At 41.5% G+C, this 24,238-nt stretch overlaps 1 protein-coding gene across 1 annotated transcript in view; it reads right to left on the bottom strand.

Annotated features, from left to right (window-relative positions):
• Window positions 1–313: 313 nt before the first annotated feature.
• Window positions 314–24,238, bottom strand: part of ACP5 (acid phosphatase 5, tartrate resistant) — a 442,332-nt gene continuing 418,407 nt past the window's right edge. The window contains exon 5 of the mRNA XM_044084644.1: window positions 314–7,794. Within this exon, the coding sequence (XP_043940579.1) occupies window positions 7,552–7,794 (243 nt within the window). The 3' untranslated portion in view covers window positions 314–7,551. The remainder of the gene's footprint in view (window positions 7,795–24,238) is intronic.

The following is a 24,238-nucleotide window of genomic DNA, read 5'->3' as shown; positions in this document are numbered from 1 at the left end:
ACACTTGTGGTGCAGCTTAACAATGACTTTCCTTGTCTCTCAAGTTAAGGTCAGTTTTATACACTTACATATCCATGCATCCAGTAGCCAGAAGCCATATTTATGTATGCTCCCAAATCAGAAAAGATGTCAAAGAAAATAGTTTGATATTAGAGACTTACATTAAAAAAATGACAGAAGCATCAAGGGGAGGTGTACATTCAAATTAAAATACCTATAAGGAAAATGCAGTTTAACAGTTATTGCACTTTGTGCGTATATATGTAGCTTTGCAAAAATAAAAAATCCATCTGAAATCAATCACAAATGTGGGTTGCTCATCTTTAAAGGTTTTATTTGAAACTTTTTTTAAATTTTATTTTAAAAGTATGCAACATTTAGAAAAAGTGCAAAACTTGGAAAGAGTGCATACTCAGCAAAACTAAACATGCAAGCCAGACTAATTAAAAACAAACAATCATACTGATAACACCTAAGAAGTAAATACATTCAGCACATTATAACAGTTAAAACATTGTCATTGTTTGTTCTTTGTGATTATACAAGAAACATGTTCACACTGAAAGGTGGAAATGCAGACTACATACTTGTTTAAGTATGAATTTCTTGCAAATAAGTCTCCACAAATATCAAAATGATAAATGAAGTAAAAATAAAAACCTAGACTCTGTACTTCTGTAGGAAGGCAGAGTATGACAGGTTCTATTTCATCCAGAGGTAGCTAGGCATGTTCCAAACAATGTTTAACAGCACTGCCAAATGGTTTCCCTTATCTGAAAATTAGGTAGCTGTTTACCATGATAATAGGGGTCCATATGAAATACTGACCACCACACACTGGAGACAGTAGAAGTCCTACTACTTAATTCCTTCTGGTAAGGGCTGTGCACATTTCAAATAAAAGTGGGTATGGGATTTGAGAACTGGTATCTGATTTTTGCCAAATGTTACATAGCCATTTACATATAGCAAAAAAGTTCCAAAGCACAAAATGTATGCAATAAATTTAGACAGCCAGTGAATGGTCTTGTACCTGTGACAGCAAAACCCACTACAAAGTTTGATCATCCCAGAGTTAGAGTTCCAGATATTCTAAAGTAAGTGCCGATGAGAATAAATTAAGAAAGCATTATTTTACTTTACACATTTACAAATTTAACAATAATCTCCAGTTAAGTACTTGTATTGGTTAACGCTGGCATGACAGTTCCTTTCTAAAGTTTTGCACACAGTGACCCTAACGTGGACTTGTCTGCCCCCAGAATGCAATGGAACCATCAATCAAAGAAAGAAAAAGTTATGTACTTATCACAACATTCCATCTGTGTTGTCCATTTTCATTCTTCAACATATAGGTTCGGATCTGACACTGCCATTATTCCAGTTCGTGGCAACAAAAACTCTCCATCTCTTTTCCTACCCACAATGCACCAATCTTTTCCTACCCACAATGCACCAAGCCCAACTCCCCTCAGATAATATATACATCTTGAGAGAAAGATAATAAAAATGAAAATGGACAACACAGATGGAACATTATGCTAAGTACATTCTTTATCTGATGTCAATTTTCATTCATTCCTCAATTTATGGGACAGAGTCCCCAACTACCTAATTTCCTTGGTGAACTCTAACGAAGGATATTTCTGAATACAGTTGAGCCAAAGGACCCTCTTCCCCTCGAGACCAGATCCAATTTGTAATGAGTGATTAAGGTATGAGGATTTGACCAAGTAGCAACCACACAAATGTTATCCATGGATGTTCTTGATTGGAATACAGTGGAAGTAGCCATAGATCTGGTTGAACGAGCCTTTAATGTTTCTGGAAGGGGAGATTCAATTTAGTGTAAACAAATTAGTTACAATCTGTGAACCATCTGGCAATAGTTACCTGTGTGACTGATTCACCCATCTTGTGATGCGTAAAGGAAATAAAAAGCTGGTCTCTTTCTAATTTGTTTTGTTCTATGCAGGTAGAAATGCAACTGCCTATGAACATCCAGCAAGTGCAACATATACTTTCTTCCATTTGCGAAACTTGGGAATAATACTGGTAGGTTAATGTTGGATTCTGACAACACCTTAGGTACGAAGGAAGCACTGGTACGTACAGTAACCCTGTCCTGGAAAATTAAATAAGGGGGCTTAGAAGATGATGCTTGAAGTTCTGAAATTCTTCTAGCTGATGTAACCATAACTACAAAGATAGTCTTACAGGTTAAGAATTTTAGATAAGACTTAGCTGCAGGGTCAAAGGGGGACTGTGTTATGGCTTGCAGTACCAAATCTCATGGTGGTATAGTATCTCTGAAAGGAGGACGGAGTAGAAGAGTACCCTTCAGAAATGCCTTGCACAGTTTAGAGGATGCTAGGGAGGAATTCTGAAACCCCATATGGAAATGCGACATAACTGCAAGTTGGACTTTGACGGTGGATGAACTAGCTCCCTCATTAAATAAAATTGCCAAAATTTCAATAACAGAATGTATCGGAGCTGAGAAAGGTTCTACTTGATTCTGCTCTGCCCAACAAACAAATCTTCTCCATTTGCTTCTGTAAAGTTTTCTCGTAGAGGGCTTATGGGATGACAACAGAATGGAACGGATAGGAAAAGACAGCACAGGTTTCCTGGCTATCAATGGAATTGGAGAAATCATGCAGTTAGCTTGAGGTTTGTCATGTCTGGGTGAATTATGCCTGTCAAGTGAGACAGAGGGTCTGGAGTCAGATCCAGAATGCAAGGTGGGTACAACAGAAGAGGCCAAAGGAAGGCGAACCAAATTTGTCGAGGCCAGTAAGGTGCAATGAGGCAACCTGGTTGCTTTCTGTAGAAATTTGGGAATTAAAATAGTCGGGGGATAAGTGTATAGGAGACCAGGGGACCAAATATGGTGGAGAGCATCCAGCAGTGACTCCCCCCAGAGAGGGGATTAGGATAAAGAAGTTCCTGCACTTGTTGTTTAGAGGAGATGTAAACAGACTGTTGCACGGCTGGCAACACTGATGGAAAATCATGTCTGAAGGACCACTTGTGAGGTAGTAATATAGACCTGCTCTGACTGTCTGTTATCATGCAGAACTTCCCCAGAATATGAGCTGCAGTTAGAAAGTGGTTGGAAGAACTTGCCTATTGTCATACCCCTTAGGGCTTCTTGACACTGGGGGCAAGATCTGGTTCCTCCTTGTTTATGTACCAAACCACTGACATGTTGTCCATTTGGATCGTAATCATTCAGAGAAGGAAAGAGTTTTGGAATGCTTGCAATGCCAAAAGCACTCATTTCTCATTTCCAGAACACTGATACACAAGTTGGCCTTCTCAGGGGACCAAGCACCTTGGTTCCCCAGAAAATGCCCCCCCCAATCTGGGAAGTATCTGTGGTCAATGTGGCATTGAGCTGATGGAGAATGACAGGGCGGCCTAACAATGGCAGTTGTGACTGCATCCACCAGGAAAGACTGTGTTTGCATGCCTGAGTTATTTTTATCTTCAACAAAGGTTGACAGACAGAATTGACTGTTGTGTCTGTAACATCCATTGCAGAATTCTTATGTGATATCTTGCTAAAGGAGCTAAGACTATTGCCACTGACATTGAGCACGTGGCCTGTAGACTCAACATCGCTGAAATTTTGGTACTGCAATTTATTTTCTTGACCTGACTTCATAAAGTTTGTACTCTCAAAAGGGAAGTGATGCTACCATAGAGACTGTGTTGAACTGTTGCTCCTATGAACTCCAGTGACTGGGTAGGTTGTAATTGTGATTTGTTATGACTGATAGTTATTCCAAGAACTGAACAAGTCTGCAACACACAGTCTCAGGCTTGTACCAGTTGATGCCTAGTCAGGGCAGTAACGAGTCAGTCGTCCAGGTATGGAAACCTGCAGAATCCCTACAGAGCTGACACCACTGCCACACACTTGGAACACCCTGGGGGCCATACCTGCTACAATGTCTGTTCATTTTTATGTGATGGTATGCATCCTGAAGGTCTACTGAGCACATCCAGTTGTCCTTGCTCAGGAATGGCAGAACAGACAACCATGGCCATCTGGAACTTGGTGTGTCAAACAGATTTGTTTGACACACTGAGATTTAAAATTGATCTCCAGTCCCCGGTTTTCTTTGGCACTAAAAAGAATCTCGAGTAATATCCGGATTCTATTTGGTCTGGAGGGACATCTTGGATGACTCTTTCTAGTAACTTTTATATTTCCAGTTCTGGTGTTTCTCTTTGATTGGGTGGAACATTGGGGATATTCCTGGGTAACAGGAGGGAAAAGTGAATAGTATAAGCTCTGGAAATGATCCTCTGCACCCAAGTGTCGTTTATGTTTAACCAGGCTAGTTGCAGGGATAAGTGACACCCAACTGCCTCCAGATGCAGGCAATTGGGCCTCCATTCAGGAATGCTGAAAGGGTCTGTCAGAAAAGAAATCTCTAGACTTCTGGTTTTGTGGGCCTCCTCTACCATGGGGGCATCACCTTCCATTATAGCTCCCCCTCTATGTCTGGGGGAACCATCTCCACCTGTGTCCTGGAAAGGACCTTGGGACGTCTTGACCTGCATCTTTTGACCTCCCCACCGATTCCTGGAAAAGGTCCTTCGAGAGGTCGAAAAATGTATGACCACGGGAAGTAGGGTCTTTCAGTCTTTCTCACACCTGGAGAGTGTGTCCCTCACTGTGAGGCCAAAACAAAGAAGTGCAGTCAAAAGGAACATTGATGAATAAGGACTTGAGGGGCTCTGCAAAATCACACAGACCCATCCAGGCATACCTTTTGATGGAAATGCCTGAACCTGCAGCCCTTGAGGTGCCTTCTGCCACATGCAAGATGAGCATGGACGAATTTGCAATAGACTGAAGGGTAGCCAGCTGTGCAACCACAGAAGTTTGAGAGTCTGCAGAAGTGGTCCCTGAAAAGGAGTTTGAAAGTTCCTTAATTAAGTCCCTTTGCAAGCTCGTGAACTGTGCCCAATAGTTCAGCGATCAGATGCACACACTCTCTTCCCAAATCTGTCAAGAGCCTTAGAATCTCTACTAAGGCTGTGGACAGTGGAACTCTGTTCCATGAGTTCCTTTTATGTACTACCGCCACCACCATGGCATCAACCGGAACTTCCTTACTCCAATGCTCTCTCTCTACTGGTGGAGCCAGAATCCTATCCATTCTCTTGGGGATTGGCTCAATCACATCAGGTGCCTTCCACACCCACCTAGTAACCAAATCAAGGAGTTCATAGGCGGGTGGAGTGACCCAGGAGGTAGACGGGCCAGGCCTGAATGCTTCCAGAAATACAGATTTTGGGCAGACCAACTACGCTTCTGTTTTAGGTCCTCAAGGATGTCTCCAAACGAGACATCATCAGGTGGTGATTTGGAAGACCCTTCCTCACCAAAGTCTGTGTCCAAGGTGACAGACTTCTGGGGGAAGTCCAAGTGCCTCCTCTTGCACTTCATCTTCCTAGGGACTTCTTCAGTGGGATGATCCAGAGAAATATCAGAGGAGATAACAATACCTGGCTGGGTGGTCTGGAAGCTTTGGGTTGGCTGTCCAGGTGGCGCAGAATACTGAGGATCATGGGACAAATACAGCGGAGATGTCAAAAATGGATCTGAGGGGGGGGGGACCTGCTTGACCTGCTGGAGCAGAGAAAACCCGCTTCACAACCTTGAAAGCTGACTGTTCCAGAGAGAATTTTTGGCATGCAAGCTCCTTCCGCTCTGAGAGCTATCTGCCTGAGGTGGAAGCCAGAGCCGAGCTGTCCGACGTCAAAGCTCTGACAGGAAGAGTCTGCTCCACAAACTTTGGAGTTGACTATCCCCTTGGATCTGACCTGGAAGCTTTGGCTAAAACAGCATTCTGGTTCCAAAGACATCAGAACCAAAATGCTCAGAGTAACTGTCGGATCCGAAGAGAAAACTCTCTTTGGATCTGACTCAGAAGGGCCTGGAACACTTGGATCTGAGGACTCCAATCCCACAGCTTGGGTCAGAGCGGTAGTCATCACTGGATGATGTCCCTGACCCAAAGGGGTAGGAACTGTGAAGACTTCCTTCTGAAATTACTCTGTGACCAGTTTCCTCACCATCCTTTGAACATCAGCCTCTAATACTTCTGGAGTAATGCGATGACAGATGGGGGCCTAGAGTGCTGCTCAAGAAAAGGGGAGGGCTCCGTTGATAGTATTGGGTCTACTGAGGGTGAATAAACTGTCCTGGGCAAAAACTTCTGGTACTTGGTACATTCCTCGGAATGGAACGAACTGCCAGAATCTTTGTTGGATCCAAAGATGGCCTGATTACAGGTGATGTCGGATCCGATTTGGATTTCTTTTTCTTTGGCTCAGATGAAGTAGAAGGAGTAAGTCAGAAAATCTGCACCTTTTTGACAGGTCTTTGAACTTAGATTTAGGAGATTGAACTCCAGCGATGGCCTGAGAAAAAGTGGTTGGTAAAAGGCTTTTTTGAAAATCAACTTATTTTGCCTCTCGGTGAGAGCTCGAAGGTTAAACCCACTACAAATATCGTAATCTTTATCCAAATGTTCAGCCCCAAACAGTAAACATGGGGTGGGCATCAGTAAAGGACATTTTGTGCCCACAGTTCATACATTTCTTTAAACCTTTTTCTGACATATCTGTCAATTCAGTAAACATATAACTAGACAACAGCCAAGAACTCTGATAAAGGGCAGAGAGAAAAATGGCCAGCAAATATTTTTTTTTCTGTCAGAAATGAGAAATAATTCCCTGAAGACACAGAAATATATAAGGTTTGGAAAGGACCTACTAACAATGGCAGGAAGAGTACACTCAAGTGTTTTTACAGCAATAAGGAGTAAAAGAAGAAAATGACACCGACAGGGACAAGACATTTAATTATTATTATTATTATTATTAACATTATTAAAGGTTTAGATAGTACGGAGAAATTTGTAAAAAATTGTTAAGAAAAAAAGACTTAGGTTTAACACCAATGCTTGAAAGCAGTTGTCAACTACATCTTGCCGCAAAAGCGGCAAACGAGATCTAAGGAGAGTTAGGCTTGGTGCATTATGGATAGGAAAGGAACTCAAGAGTTTGTTCGTCTCCATGAGCTGGAATAATGTCCGGGTTGGATCAGAGTGTCAGATCCGAACACAAATTGTGGAATACATGAAAACTGACATCAGATGCAAGTGACAAAATTCACAGAATTTAAAAAGCAAGTTTCAACAATCACTTGGGCAAGGAACATGTACCCAAAAAGAAAAGATTATAAAAATATTACCAAAATGTAGTAGTTTATGGTCAGTCACAGATACATCTGGGTTTGTTTTTATATCACTTCTCATAGTTTGCCGTCCAGTCTGGTGTTTGTAGGTATTTGTGATTTCTACCTAGGTAACACACCATATACATGTTTAAAATATAAGCTAGCCTTTTCTGTCCCCTCTCTTGGTTTTCTTTTTTCCTAGACATCTACGCTATGGAAAAAAAATTAAAGATATCAGGCTAGACTCTAATGATAGAGAGACACTGCCTAAGTTCAGAATTTAGTAGCTACATCATGGAACGTCTTGGTAGAACTGTCTGGTATAAAGATCTGCCATTGGCTTCAATAAATGTGACAATCATTTGCTTTTTATTGACTACCACATGGGCAAAGCCCCCCAGAGAGCGAGGGTCAGCATAGTAAAACTTCAGGGAGCCTTTGGGCACATCATGAATGTGGTCAACGGAGTATTCCATGAAGTTTCCCGCACCACTAAGCACATAGCCCACACCAGATGCCTCCTTCAAGTACTGCAGAAAGAAAAAACAAAGTGTAAGACATATTTCCTACAAACTAAACTGACACAGTATAAAAAAAATTCACCATTATTAACATTATCAGTATTAGAATGGAAACGGTTTATTTTATGAAGTAAAACATTAAACTAAATGTCCAACGAGATCAGTCTTCTACATTCTGTAAGCCACATTTCAAAAAAATCTGAGAAATGGTATTTTTTACACGCTGCAAGCATACCTCTCAACCTCTCAGTACAAGAAATCTGGACAAAGCTAGAGAATGGTACGACAAAGGTCCAAAATAGGGACATATTTTTATTACTGCTTTTATAAACTTAGCTGCTACAATAACAGGTTTTGTGTCAGCATGCATTTCCTGAAGGATATCAAGTCTGAAACTCAAATGTTTGCCATTTAGTGATATCAATCCCCAATGACTTGATAGAAAACCACAGATTTTATGAGGAACAGACTAAACATGAGATACACATGTGGGCTTTATGCAAATATCTGGAGAGTTGAGAGGTATGTCTGCATCCCTTATTTCAAAGTTAAAAATACAGCTCTAAAATAGGATTCTCCAAGAACTAAACATTTTCCAGCAAAAGCACTGTTTAATAAGTATATTTGAGGCCTATGTTAAAGTCCAACTATCATTTGTTTAAAATACTGCTGCACAGCTCAAGTATTCCACTATACCATTTCTAATACAGAACAAAGGAGCCTTTCATGCAGCAGCCATAACAGGTTCATAGGTAAGTACTAAGCTATCTTTCCTTGTCTGCCATTTTAAGTATAGCCTTTTGTGCTCGAATTAACCTACTCCATTTGGTTAGAGATTGGTCTTACCCATCCCACTGAAACAAAGGTCCGGATACTAAATGCCAACTTCCTAGAGAATAATGCAACACACAAGATCAAGGGGGATATTCTATATCTATCTGCCTATTTTGTATATTTTATATATATATATATCTATATCTATATCTATATATATATATATATATATATATATATATATATATATATATATATATATGGATCTAGGACTTTTGATTGAAAGATCAGAAGTCCGAATCCATTTCAGGTAAGCATGCTTACGCAAAAGTGCTTTTCACCAAAGAAGCACTTTTGCTTACGTATGCCTATTGTGGGGGTCGTGCTACAGTGCGGATAAGGGAAAATTCCCTTTTCCCCACTGTAGTGCGATCTTGGAGGGAGAATATTAAAGTAGGGGGCACAGCCCCCCACATGGGGGTGCAGGCGGAAAGCCCCCTCAAAAACGTTAATGTAGTGTTTTTTTTTTTGTGAACACACTTTAACGAAAGTGCATTTTCGATGAAAGCGCTTTCGTTATTGTATGTTCGGTGGTTATGGATTCGGACTTTTGATCTTTCGATCAAAAGTCCTAGATCTATATATATATATATATATATATATATATATATATATATATATATATATATATATATATTTACACACACACATACACACTACAGTAAATATAAAAAATGTACACACCCCTTTTAAAATGCCAGGTTTTTGTGATATAAAAAGATGAGACCACAGCAAGTCATTTCAAAACTTTTCCCACCGTTAATGTAACCTATAACCTGTAGAATTCAATTGAAAGACAAATCTGTTAGGGGAAAACATATAAAAAATAAAAAACGTACAATAAGCTGGTTGCATAAGTGTGCACACCCTTAAACTAATACTTTGTTGAAGCACCTTTTGATTTAATTACAGCATTCAGTCTTCTTGGGTAGGAGTCTATCAGCATGGCACATCTTGACCTGGCAATATTTGCCCACTCTTCCTTGCAAATCGCTCCAAATCTGTCAGATTGTGAGGGCATCTCTTGTGCACAGCCCTCTCTTCAGGTCACCCCACAGATTTTCTATTGATTTTAGGTCTAGGCTCTGGCTTGGCCATTCTAAAACTTTAATTTTCTTCTGGTGAAGCCATTCTTTTGTTGATTTGAACGTATGCTTGGGGTCACTGTCGTGTTGAAAGGTGAAACTCCTCCATCTTCAGCTTTTTGGCAGACGCCTGAAGGCTTTGGCCCAAAAGTGACTGGTATTTGGAACTGTTCATAATTCCCTCCACCTCGACTAAAGCCCCAGTTCCAGCTGAAGAAAAGCAACCCCAAAGCATGATACTGACAATACCATGCTTCACCCTGGGGATGGTGTTCTTTTGGCGATACAAAGTGTTGTTTTTGCACCAAACGTATCTTTTGGAATTGTGGCCAAAAAGTTCAACCTTGGTCTCATCTGACCATAACACATTTTCCCACATGCTTTTGGGAGACTGTTATTTTGCAAATTTTAGCCAGGCCTGGATATTTTTCTGTGTAAGAAAAGGATTCCGTCTTGCAACTCTACCCCATAGACCAGACATAAGTAGAATAGGGGAGATTGTTGTCACATGTAGTACACAACCAGTACTTGCCAGAAATTCCTGCAGCTCCTTCAGTGTTGCTGTAGGTCTCTTGGCAGCCTCCCGGACCAGTTTTCGTCTTGTCTTCTCATCAATTTCGGAGGGACGTCCAGTTCTTAGCAACATCACTGTTGTCCCATATTTTCTAGACTTTTTGATGACTGTCTTCACTGTGTTGCATGGTATATCCAATGCTGTGGAAATTTTTTGTACCCTTCTCCTGACTGATACCTTTCAACAATGAGATCCCTTTGATCCTTTGTAAGCTGTCTGCGAACCATGGCTATTGCTGCAGCAGGCAACTGAGTAAATGTCAGGAAAATCCAACCAGAACAGCTGAACTTTATTTGGGGTTAATCAGAGTCTCTTTAATTGATGGCAGATATGTACCCAAGAAGACTGAATGCTGTAATTAAATCAAAAGGTGTTTCAACAAAGTATAAGTTTAGGGGTGTGCACACTTATGCAACCAGCTTATTGTACGTTTTTTATTTTTTATATTTTTCCCCCTAACAGATTTGTTTTTCCACTGAATTGTACAGGTTATAGGTCAAATTAAAGGTGGGAAACGTTTTGAAATTATTTATTGTGGTCTCGTATGTTTATATCACAAAAACCTGGCATTTTTAACAGAGCTGTGTAAACTTTTTATATCCACTGTACATGCCTTTCAACCTCTTAGAAATCTAGACAAAGACAAAAATAGGGACAAAATTTAAACATTGCTGTTATAAACTTAGGAAGTTGCTAGAATAAAAGGTTTTGTGTTGCCATGCATTTTGTGAAGGATATGAAGACTGAAACTCAAATGTCTGTCATTATTTAGTAACTTCAATCATCGCTAATTTGCCAGAAAAACACCAATTTTATGAGGAACAAAAAAAAAATGAGGAAAAATTCTTGACATTCTTGGAAAATCTAGACAGATGGAGAGGTATGAAACACACAGAATCTGTTCATACTCTTTATGGACATGAGCTCCACTCACACTACCTTCAAAAGAATCTAGCTACTTAACTATGCATTGAAAAGAAGGGACAAAGTTTGCATGCCAGAAGCTTCTATTATTTAATAGATAGGAAGCAACAGTAAACAGCAAAAAGGGTTTTGGGTTGGCCAGGAACACTGACAATTACTTATTTCTTTACTAATTAAAAAACAAGACTACAACTTCTACACTATCTTCATTGATGTGGTGTTGTTTCTTCAACATCATGTTTTTTTTAAAATTACTTAACCAACCTCAAAGTTGTGCAACTCCAAATTAGGTATAGGTTATGTCAATGAAGTCTGGGTAGTAAAGCCTCATATGCATAGCTGTGTTTCAAGAGTTTGCCCACCCCACGGCATAAATCTTTTATCACATTTTAAATTTCTGATTAATGGGACTTCAGTGAAGCAGGTCTCAAATAAAGCACTACATCCAAACTACATAAGTATATGGGGACAGACTTCAGTATGACAGAGAATTCACAGATTACAGAGAATTCACAGATTACATTAACAGTCTCTCTATGTTGACAACGTTAGTTATCTGTCACTTTTACTACCTTGCTAAAATTTAATAGAACAACATGATAATCATTTAAATGAAAAATAAAAAGGGACCAACAGTGATCTGAAAGCTTGAAAGCATTGGCAACAGCCTTTTATTTAATTGCTTACTGATTTAAATATGACAATAGCTCATACTTGATCTTTTTTATCTATTTTTTTTTTTTTTTTTACAAGTACAACATTCTGTACTGTTTCCATTGATATAAAATTTAAAAATATGATCTATAATTACACATTTACCTGTATTTTTTGCTGTTCCATGCAGAGTCAATGTCACATATTGATATGTTGACAATGCTCAGCATATAAAAAGCTACGACATTTGCAGACAGACTTTCCTGAAAGTACAGGTTTGTACCTACCATAAATGTAGATGTTCGAGTGCCCATACAGCTGCAGTCATTACAGATGGGTTATCCCCCAGAAGGAAGGCAAAACATAACGTTATGCAAACATGCAATATAGATAAATCAACAAACAGTAGTTGCAAGCAAATACACCATAAAAGAATACCCCAAATAGGTTGTATGATAAAGGTGTTTGTCATAAGGCCTGTCCTAAGAGGTGACGGAGAGGGGGGGGGGGTAACCTGGACTGCAGCTGTATGGGCACTCGAACATCTACATTTATGGTAGGTACAAAACTGTTTATTCAACAAATCACCAAAGCCTCCACGATAGCAGCAAATATTATTTTATTGAGATAAAACAAGCGCTTTCACGCATCTAACAATGCGCTTCTTCAGGTTACAAATTTTAAATGACATAAGTTCATTTTATATAGTAAATTATGCACCCAATTAATTAAAATTTCGGCGGGAAAAATATCAATTAACCATTAAGAATCATTGATTGTCACTAATAGTTAGAATCAAGCCCTTATATGGAAAGCATTTCCTGTGGTGAAAACTCTTTGAAAGAATTATACAACAACCTTCAGTATAAATATACCAGATGACTACAAGTGTAAGCTAAAGAAGTTCAACATCCTTTAACCTTATATCCGTTCGGATAGTCTCCGTGGTGGATTTAAATATGTTATAACTTTTTCTTACAAAGAAATTAATCAACAACAAGAATCTTATGTTGCATTAATTCTGTTGTGAACCACAAATTGAAGTGCTATACTTTGGTATTTATATGTATCGACACCACATATGCTTTTGTATCAAAAAGAAATAATATATATATAGAAAAATTCATGATGCAAAAGGTATCAGTGCCTAGATGTAATATATCTGCATAGAAAGTATGCATAATAAAAATAAATAATAAATCAAGTCATCATCTAATGTATAATAAAATATAATATATAGTAATATGGAATAAAATGAAATAAAATTATATTGTAGATAAAATCAATAGTTAAACTAGATTGACATCATATTTCCATATCAGGTAAGACATTAAAGTAAATAGATTATGGTTACTAGCATGTTGTGTAAATTTTATCTATTTATATAATCAATTTTTCATATATTCCTGATATTAAATTCAAACCACAATTATATTTATAATAGCGCTGGTCTAATGTTGATCGCTGTATTTAGACCTGGCTCTATGTGTGCTCTGAGCAATAAAATCCATTTTAACTCGTATAATTCTAAAGTGTCATGTGCATTACCTTCCCTTCTACCTTCTGCCCATACAGCTGCAGTCATTACAGATGGGTTATCCTGCCGTCAGGCGGGTCCTCGGTCGGCCGAATTCCAAAGTCTAGGTCCAGCGTCGGTTGTCGTCGCTTCTTCCCTGACGTCAGTGCGGCAGGGGTATAAAAGAGACAGCCAACGCCATTTTCTTCAGTTTTTCTTGCCCCAGATGTCAGGTGCCCCCAGAAGGAAGGCAAAACATAACGTTATGCAAACATGCAATATAGATAAATCAACAAACAGTAGTTGCAAGCAAATACACCATAAAAGAATACCCCAAATAGGTTGTATGATAAAGGTGTTTGTCATAAGGCCTGTCCTAAGAGGTGACGGAGAGGGGGGGGGTAACCTGGACTGCAGCTGTATGGGCACTCGAACATCTACATTTATGGTAGGTACAAAACTGTACTATGTTCATCGTGCATACAGCTGCAGTCATTACAGATGGGTAGAATCCAAAAGCTAAGTAAGGGTGGTAGGCACTAAGTGGAACTAGGAGGAGCGAGGATGCCCTGCAGGACAGCTGTGGCAAAGCCCGCTCTAGATTTTGAGTATAGTGGAAGGTGGTAGTGCTTGGAGAAAGTGTGCACTGAACTCCAGGTAGCTGCTTTCAAAATGTCCTTGGTAGGAACCCCCCTGAGGAAAGCTGCAGAGGTAGCTATGGCCCTGGTGGAGTGGGATCTGATGTATGCAGGCACAGATTTTCCATGAAATGAATAACAAAAGCGTATGCAGTGGGCTATCCATTTTGAAATGGTCTGTTTGGAAATAGCCTTTCCTTGAGCACCTGTAGCATAGGACACAGAGCTGCTCAGATTTCCTGAATGGCTTTGTTCTGTCCAAGTAATAACGGAGTTGTCTGTGAATGTCCAAGGAATGTAGTGTCCTCTTCCCTTTGTTCTGTGGATTTGGATAAAAGGTAGGTAAGTGGATAGTCTGAATCAAAGCTACACTGGATACTACCTTTGGCATGAAGGTAGGGTTGGTTCATAAGGAAACTCTGTCCTGATGGAAAATGATGAATGGTTGCACAGCCATGAAGTCCTGTAGTTCCGAAACCCTGCGTGCTGAGGTGATCACCAGAAGGAAGGCTGTTTTCCATGACAAGTATTGTAGCTCTGTTGAAGAAGCTGGCTCAAAGGGAGGCAGAGTCAGCTTTTCCAATACAAAGTTGAGGTCCCAAGCTGGAACTGGTGGTTTCCTTGGGGGTTTTATATTTTTTGCCCCTCTGAGGAACTGCCTTAATAGAGGATGTGAGAATAGAGGAGGGTCTGTATTGTATTGTGCGGAAATGGCTGAAGCGTGGATCTTGGAGGAGAAGGAAAGGCCACTGTTTAACATCTCAGCTAGGTACTGTAAAATTTGAGGTATATTTATTACCCAAGGATTCTGGCCCTTTTCTTGATTCCAGGAACAAAATCTTTTCCATTTGGCGGAGTAGGCTTTTCTAGTAGAAGGTCTTCTGGCCTCAAAGATGACATCCTGCACCACCTTGGAGAGGAGAGTCTGTTGGGAAATTAAGGTATTCTCCATGCAGCTAGATTTAGGGTTTTGAGCTGGCTGTGAAGGGTTTTGTAGTTGTCCTGGGACAACAGAAGAGGGACAAGAGGTAGGATCCATGGTGGGGAGTGTGTCAGGCTCTTTAGGAGCGGATACCAGTGTTGTCGTGGCCAGTCTGGAGCAATGAGAATCATTTGTGGCCTCTCTGCTCTGGCTTTTAATAGAACTTTGGTCAGTAGAGGAAGAGGTGGGAAGGCATAGACTGTCAATGTTGTCTAATTGAAAGAGAGTGCGTCCACTGGCTTTTAATAGAACTTTGGTCAGTAGAGGAAGAGGTGGGAAGGCATAGACTGTCAATGTTGTCCAATTGAAAGAGAGTGCGTCCACTTTCCAGGCCTGTGGATGATAGGTCCTTGAACAAAATTTAACTGGTAATTTCTGTGGGTAGCAAACAGATCTATATCTGGCTGTCCCCATGCCTGAGTTATCCTTGAGAAAACTTAACTTGAGGATGCAACTTCCATTCGTGTGGATCTGTCATATTTCTGCTTAGGTTGTCTGCCAGTTTGTTTTCCTTCCCTGGCAGGAATTGTGCCTGTAGTTGAATTTGCAATTCCAGTGCTGTGTTCCATAGGGTCATGGCTTGCCTGCACAGGGGGTATGAATGAGTTCCCCCCTGTTTGTTTATGTACCACATGACTGTGATGTTGTCTGTCCTTATCAATAGCTGGCCTGGATGCAGTAGGTCTGTCTTTGAAGGTCATAAGAGCATTTTGCACGGATAGCATCTCCTTTTGGTTGATGTGTAGGTGCTTCTCTTTTTGGGACCATTTTCCCTGAATGCACTGATCCGCCATGTGTGCTCCCCAGGCGTAATCTGAGGCGTCCATGGTGATGATTTGAGTTGCTTGAGGTACACAGAAAGGGAGACCTGTGTTTCTTTGGCATGCTTGAGCCCACCACAAAAATTCCCTTTGAAGGCATGGAATGAGTGGTATAATTGTTTCCAAGCTGTGGCTGTGTTGAGACCATAAGTTTTTTAGGTACCATTGTAGTTTCCTCATATGCAGCTTTGCACATGGGATTAGTAGGATGCAAGATGCCATGAATCCCAGAGACTGCAGGACTCTCCTTGCAGTTAGTCTGGTGAAAGTTGCCATTTTGCTGAAGTATTGAGACAGTTGCCCTTGTTTGTCTGGCGTGAGGTAGGCCATCTGGGTGGTTGTATTCAAGCTGGCACCCAGGAAAATTATTTGTTGAGAGGGTATTAGTTTTGATTTCTTTTTGTTGACTGTGTATCCCAGAAAGTTCAACAGTTTTATTACAAACACCATGTGTTTCAGTAGTATGTCCTTGCTGTCTGCTTGGATCAGGCAGTCGTCCAGATATGGGTAGATTTGTATTCCTTGTAGTCTGCAGAAGGCGATTACTGATGCCAGGCATTTCGTAAACACTCTGGGCGCAGTAGATAAGCCAAAGGGCAATGCAGAGAATTGATAATGGGTTGAACCTGCAAGACATCTGAGGTATCTTCTGCAATCTTGTCTGATAGGGACATGCAGGTATGCCTCCTTGAGGTCCAATGTTACCAGCCAAGACTCCTTGCCCAGCATGGAAAGAAGCTGCTGTAATGTGAGCATCTTGAATTTTGGTATCTGTAGATATGTGTTTAGGATGGATAGGTCTAAGATAGGTCTCCAATCTTTGTCTTTCCTTGGTACCAGGAATAGTCTGGAATAAAACCCTTGACCTTGTTCTTTTGCAGGTACCTCTTGAATCGCTTTCATGTCCATGAGAGCTGAAATTTGTTTTTGTGCCTCTGCCCTTTGATTTTGTGGCAGGTTTGGCATGCCTCTCATTTTTGGAAGGGTGTGAAAGTGGAACATGTAGCCTCTGTCTATAATGTCCAGAATCCATTTGTCTTTTGTAACAATATGCCAATTTTTTGAGAATAATGCCAGTTTTCCGTCCAAAGGTGCTGCCATTAAAGCTTTGCTTGGCAGGTATAGGGGGGAAGTCATTGTGTCTGTCTTCTAAATGACTGTGATCTATCTATCTTCTCCACCTCTTGGGGTTGGTGCTTGCCACTGTCTGGCTCTGAAAGATCCTTGAGGTTGCCCTCTACCCCTTGGGCATCTGTATCTGCCTCTGAGGTCTGTCCGTGGCTGGAAAGGACCAATTTTTTGAAGGCCAATTTCTGCTGAAACGTGGAGGTTGTACCTGCAGGAAATCTTTCACTGTTTGCATTGATTTCGCTTTTTCCTCCATTTTCTTTAGTACCTCCTCAGCTTTAACACTAAACAATACATCTTTTTGAAGAGGTGCATCTAATAATTTAGCTTTGACATGATCTGGTAAGGTTTGCTCTTTGAGCCAAGCATGCCTACGTATAACAGACCCCGTAACAGCAGCTCTACATGAGGCCTCTAAAGCATCAAAACCACACTGCAAGGTATGTTTACCCACTTGCTCTGCACCATGCAACAAATCCTGCAACTCTTTTAAATCTGGTTGTTCTGGTTGTGTCATTTTGATTTTCAACTGAGATAACAAAAACTGTTGACACTTTAACATACGGAACTGACAGTTTAATGCCCTCATGGTTAAAGTGGCCGAGGTGTACACCTTTTTCCCCCACCTTTCTAAAGCTCTGGAATCTCTCTCTCAAGGTAATGGGTTTTTAGCAGTAGAGGCCTTAATTCCCTTGGGACCCTGTGAAATAGTTTCTGGGTCAGCAGTATGGCTTTTGTATAGGAACTGGTGTGAATCAGGAACCCGGTAATACCTGTCTGGTTTAACAGGAGCTGGAGGCAGAGAATCTGGATTAAGGCTGACCTCTGTGTATACATCATCCAATATATCTAAAACAGGAGGGATAGCCAGGGGCCTATGCGGGGGGAGCACAAGAAAATCCCTGAGCCTTTTCTTGGAATCTGAGTAATCTTGGCCTTCCCAGTGAAAGTGTTCCCTCAATGCATGTAGGGTTTCCCCAAAAGAGTAGTCCTCAGGGTGGGGGGGGGGGGACCTCAGGGGGGGAGACCGAGGGAATAGACTCCTCCGCATCAGAGTCTTCGAAAGGGGAATAGGCATAATCCTGGTTCTCTGAATGTTCAGAGGTAATAGAGACTTGATCTGAGGAAGGGTAGTCTTCCTCTAATCTGGGCCTTTTGTCAGAGGGGGGTTGAGACCCCTTGATAAGAGTAATCAAATCCTCAGCTATTTTGAGCATCTGTTTTTTAGGCATGGGGCCTTGAGAGGGGGGCTGAGGTCCCTGTTTTTTGGTTTTCATGGCTGCTTTAGATTTAGTGAAAGCTTTAATAGAGAAGGAGGAAGGCCTGAAGACACCTTGAGAAATGGCAGGCCTGTCTAAACTCTGAGTTTCCCCGCCAAGAGTGGTGTCGGTATCTGTAGTAGGAATGGGGGCCGAGGAGCCTGCGACCTCGGGTACTGAAGACACCGGTAATGTAGTGTCATCTGTAGTCAGGGGCTGCATAGGCACCTCGCTGAGAACCGGTAGTCGGCCTTAGCGTGGTGTCAGTAGTCTGTGTGGACCTCGTATGTCGGTCCCTATCTTTGTGTCTTTTACTCAAAACTGGAGTCGGAGTATCCGACGACATAATATAATTAAATTTTTTACCAAAATAGTGAAGGGCGAACTCCGCCCGGTGCTTAATAGTGCGCTTGTTGAATCTAGCACAAAAACAGCAGGCCGAGACGTCGTGGTCTGGGCCTAAGCAAGGTATACAGAAAGAGTGGAAATCCTTATGTGGTATTTGCTTCCCACATGAAATGCAATTATTAACTTTGTCTGACATCGGTCTGAGGCAAGAAAAGTTTCCCCAATGGGGTACTTAGCTTTCAAGAAGATTTCGGCTGAAATATTTTTGTAAATCTCAGGAGCTGGCCGACCGGCACTTGCGAACTGCTTCTGCTTCGGACACCGCGCGGCAAGAAAGACTGGAGCAAATGGCATCGGCTGCCTCTTTTATACCCCTGCCGCACTGACGTCAGGGAAGAAACGACTACAAACGACGCCGGACCTAGACTTTGGAATTCGGCCGACCGAGGACCCGCCTGACGGCAGGCTAACCCATCTGTAATGACTGCAGCTGTATGCACGATGAACATCTCAAAGTACAACTGTGTAGAAACTTACCATATATGAAAATGACTGAGAATATTCGCTGTTGAAGTAGTGACTCTTGGTACACCTGCCTGAATACCAGAGCTCTCATTTTCCTCCTCCAAGCCTAGCAGAGCCCCTCTCATGTGCTCTCAAACCAGTGGTGATATAAGAGAATATATGCCAGTGCCATTTTTCAAACTTTTTTTTGCCTTTAACATTTTCAGGAATAGATCTTGAGAACTCATCCAAGGATGACATCCCAGGTAGAAGTGAACAATCAGAATGACTGCCCCACCACAAAGTCTGACTTGTTATAGAGAAGACAAATGATCCATGGGAGAGAGGGAGGGAGGAAAAGTGTAACCTAGGTGCCCATCCCAGTCCAAAGGGGAAAAGAGGAGAAAGAGGATGGTAACTAGTAATACAACAGTGAACACACTTAACCATCTATATTGACAGCAAGTTCCTACACTATCATACCATGTTCTTTGTAAGTCACTGTAGCAGTATTAACTCTTATGATGACTCCCAGAGCTTATGGAAAACAGCATGGCTGGCCTAAAGAGGGAGTAGAGGAAACCCAGATGTATGTAGAAGACCAAAAAAATCATCAGCATATAAACTCACCTACACAATCAATAACATATACAGAAACCAAGGAGGGGAGGGGAAATTGACTGCACACCCCCTGATCCCCAACGTGGACACAGGAACATCTACATTTGGTGTACTAAACATAACGTTCCATGTTCCACGTTCCTAACTATTGGGTTCTACTATCCCCAGAGTGCAAGGGAGGAGAGGTGAGGGAGGCTGGCAAATCATAAAGAAGCAGGGCTTGCACCATGCCTTGCAAAATGGCTGTGGCCAGCCCCAGAGAGACAAGAGGAGGTGTGAATGCTTAGAGAAAGTATACTGAACTCCAAAGTAGCTGCCTCAAAATATAGAGAATTGATGAGAATTGCCCAATACTCAGCATACTTTCTCTTCCTGGCACTTTGAGGTAAGGTAAGCTTCCTTGAGCTTCCTTGAGATCATCCCATTGATCAGTGATCTAAGCCCAGCAGAGTAGAAAAGCGTTATAACCAGGAATGTTGAACTTGGGAATGCTTTCCAGGATAGATAGAAAAATAAAATTGGTCTGGCGGTGTTTCCCCTTCTTCTTCTTGTAGAACAGAGAATAAAATAAAATCTAGGCCTTTGTGATACAGGGACTGGCTGGAATAGCCCTATTTGGGTCTGAATTTGAATTGTGAGCCTCTTTCCTTTGTGGAGGAGGAGGAGGAGGAGCATCTGGCATGGGGAAAGAAATGTGGGCTGAAACCAAACCTGTAACCGCGGTATGATCCAACACCCATCCATCTTGAGTAGTTAAATCCCAATTTTTTCTTGAAAAGAGACAGTCTTCCCCCTAGACTGGTTTCCCCTAAAATTCTACTAAACTTCCTGGCTAATTGCATTAATCTTTAACAGTTTGCATAGACCCTCCTTTGTAAACTTTTTTTCTTCTAACTGCTCTTTAACCAACACCAAACAACACACTAGACTTACCCAAAACCCAACATCCTTAGACTAACTAGCTCAGTCCAATTCCCTTTCACATGCTCAGGCAGCCCTCAAGAAGAACAGAACACCCATGCCTTACCTCGAGGAACATCATCAACCATACATGCCAAATTGCATTTACCCACTTACCACAGCCACAAGAATCAGAAACCAAATCAGCAGACACGAACACCACATACCAAAGCACAACTACATCCACCTTAGATTTCAATTAGATACTTAGATTATATTGATATGTGAAGATACAAAGTGATCAATTCAGACGCCCTCAAGGCTACAATGGAAGAAATTATGCCTTTCTTTCCCCACATCCTCTTTCCCTTGCCTCTTTATCCAACCTAACAACAACTTTCCAGGCCTAACAAAAGGTCATGGGAGAACTGAGGTCCAGTACTCTCGGGTCTGCCTCGGGACTCTTAACCTTTCACTTATGACTATTTATGAGCTCACCTATCATCAGGTTTAACAGGCACAGGAACAGGAGCAGGAGGAAAGGACCAAAGCCTCTGCAAAAGAGCTTCCACAACATTCAACACTTCAGGTGAGGGCAAGGGCTAATGGGCTAAGCTGAGGTAAAAACAAGAATTCCTTAAGCCTTCCCCTAGAGTGAGGTAATCTTCCCATTAAAAAGTGCTCCCCTCATCTCATGCAATCTCTCTCTTCCCAGAAAAATCTCTCCTCAGGAGAGGGCAGGGCTGAATCCCACATCAGAATCAGAATAAGGAGGATAGGGAGGATACTCCTCCTGCAAGTCTTCATGAGAGAAGCTGAACCCTCTTCAAAAAAACTCTCAAACTCAGGTTCCACCCTAGGCCTCTCTCTCTTATCAGGGCATAGAACCTCCTCTCAATTAGAATTAAATCTTCTGCCATTTTAAGCATATGTTTTTAGCACAGAACTGAAGTGCTAGGAGAAGCCCCCCCTTGGAGCTAAACTTGGCCCTCCCTCAAAGAAATTTTGGAAACAGAAAGAGGGAACATCAGTTACCTGGCCCCTCAGCCTACCCTACCTGAGAGAAGGCCTCCCCTGGCCTGCAATAGTCTGCTCCTGAGACTCTCAGAAAAACTCCCCAAAAAAAACTCGAATTCCACTGAGTTTCTAAAGACCCCCGACCAAGAAGCCCGCGCCCATCAACTCTAGGGCTCGCTGTTTTGTCCTTGTTTTTTTTTGACGAAGGAGCGTCCCGAGCATCCGGCGGCATTTTTTATAATGCAACGCTTCCCAAACACTAACCTGGCACAGTCTAACCTTCTCTTAATAGTGCCGGCATCCAACAACGCCGTCTCAGGGCCCTACAAGGTATACACAAGGGGTGGGTAAATCCCTATGAGGTCTGTTTCCCACAAAAATACAGTTATTTTCTTTTTCTGACATCGGTTAAATACTGAGGCAAGAAAAACAAAATAGTTAGGACTGCAGCAATGTGGAACGAAGAACATCAAAGCCTGCCGAAACAGCTATGACAAAAAAATCTGTCCTGGTTTTGGAGATGCTGTCTAAACTTAAGTGTTTGACAAAGCTATGGACAGATGACCAAGTAGTCGATTCCAGAGTCACCTGCGTTATAATTGTAAAGAAGGCTCTGGTGGTAGCCATGGCACTGGCAGAATAAGCTCTCATTCTGTGAGTTACTATAGTGGTTGTTAGACAAGTCAATGTAGTGGGAATTTTGAGATAGTTTGCTTATTGACAGGCTTTCCTTCTTTTCCAGGGCTATAATATATTGTAAACTTTGTCACTGTTCATGCTTGGAACTTTTCTCCCCGGGCCTCTACTGAAAATGGACATATATCCAGTTAGACTAGCCTGGTCAACAAATGTAAAATAAAAATAAAAATAAAAAATAAAATATAAAGAGTTGCACAGACTTCATAAAAGTACAGCTGTGTAGGTAATATTGACCTGTAACAAGCAGATGTTCAAATTCGTCACAGCCTTGGTGGCATTTTGGGTTATCTGCCATGATAACTCAGTACTGGCCAGCTTTCAAAAGGTCAGACTCCCCTCCCTCTCTCTTCCCATGACAGCTGACTAGCTGAACACAAAGGCAAGGAAGCTAGTAAATTCTGAGATTCATCTGGGTGAGGCCAAGCTTGTAGAAAAGGCAGTCTTCCAGGATAACAAATTTGAAAGGAATGTAAACAGCTAGTTCAGAAGGAGGGGACATTAGATTTTCTAGCATATTAAGGTCCCAAGCTAGAGAAATAGCTTTTTGGGGGGCATCAGATACAGAACCCCTTTTAAGAACTGTTGCACTGAAAAATGAGAAAAGAAAGTGAAGCTGTGTAAGTAAACTTACCGTAACAGTAGATGTTCAGTACTGTAGTAGAGAAAGCTATATGGGCCACATCCTGCCAAAGATGGGGACAACCAGACAACTTCCAAAGCTTTAGGTCACATTCCATGTGCCCTAGCCAATGAACAGCTTGGTGAGTGATAAAAGAAGGTGAATGGAAAGAGGGTGTTTCTACAGCAATAGTGATCTATTTGAACATCTACTGTTAAGCTAACTACTTACACAACTGTAGTATGTTCAACATTATCTCACTGTTGTAGTAGCCTACTATATACAGGTCGACTACCAGAGCTTTGAAAGAAAGGGAGGAGGAGGAAGAAGGATCCAAGTCTAGGAGGCCCTGAAGAACAGTCGTAGTAACGCCTGCTCTGAACCTAGGGGAAGAGTCTATTTTGTAGTGCTTGGTAAAGGTGTGAACGTTTGACCAAGTTGCTGCCTCTAGTATATTTCTGAAGTCCGCCCCTTTGCAAAAAGCCACAGAAGTAGCCAAAGCCCTGGTTCAGTGGACACAGGCCTTGCCTGGAAGGGTCTTGCTATGTTGAGTGTAACACAAAGCAATAGAATGAGGAAACAATTTTCAAAATTGTCCGTTTTGACACTGACACTCCTTTTTCTAACCTTCATATGAAATAAAAAAGAAGTTATGTACTCACCATAATATTCTATCTGAGTTGTTGCTCTTCATTTGGTCTTCAACTTGTGGGACATGGATCAAGGATGAATCCAACTTGGCCAGCATCGGATCTGAGCTTCAACCTCCTCCCCTACCCATAATGCCCCGTCTCCTTCCTCCCTTCAGATCGAGTTTGCTGCTCACCCTAGCAACCCAACAACATTTTATCCCTTGGCACAATAACCAAGACAGTATTATAAGGAATGCCCATTTATGACAAAAGAAGGGCCATGTCTTTTCCAGCCAGACCACCACACAGCCCATGGGTTCCTATCACGTAGTCGAACTTTTACAAGTTCGAACATCATATGGTTGAGACCATAAGTTCGAATTTGTAAAAGTTTGAGTGTTTGAATGGAAATCTCCATAAGAGGAGGTTTCCATTTTGTTCAATGGGGTGCGATCTTGGAGTTGGTATATTTAAGTAATGGGGGTGGTGCAGGGGGGCTTGGCCCCTGCTTAAAACAGTTTATTTTGTTTTCCGTGTTTTTTTTTTTTTTTATACATAGTCGAACTTTTGTAACTTCGAACATAATGGTTCAAACATTACGTGTTCAAAGTTATAAGACTGACTATGTAATATAGACCCACAGCCCGTATAAGGCAGAGGGAAGGAAGGAGGGACGGTTGAAGACAAATGAAGGGCAA

The sequence above is a fragment of the Protopterus annectens genome, chromosome 9.part0, assembly GCF_019279795.1.
Source record: "Protopterus annectens isolate FY-2018-M chromosome 9.part0, PAN1.0, whole genome shotgun sequence".
Classification (NCBI taxonomy): domain Eukaryota; kingdom Metazoa; phylum Chordata; order Ceratodontiformes; family Protopteridae; genus Protopterus; species Protopterus annectens.
The sequence above is the reverse complement of the archived record's forward strand: the minus strand, read 5'-3'. Positions and strand labels throughout refer to the sequence as shown.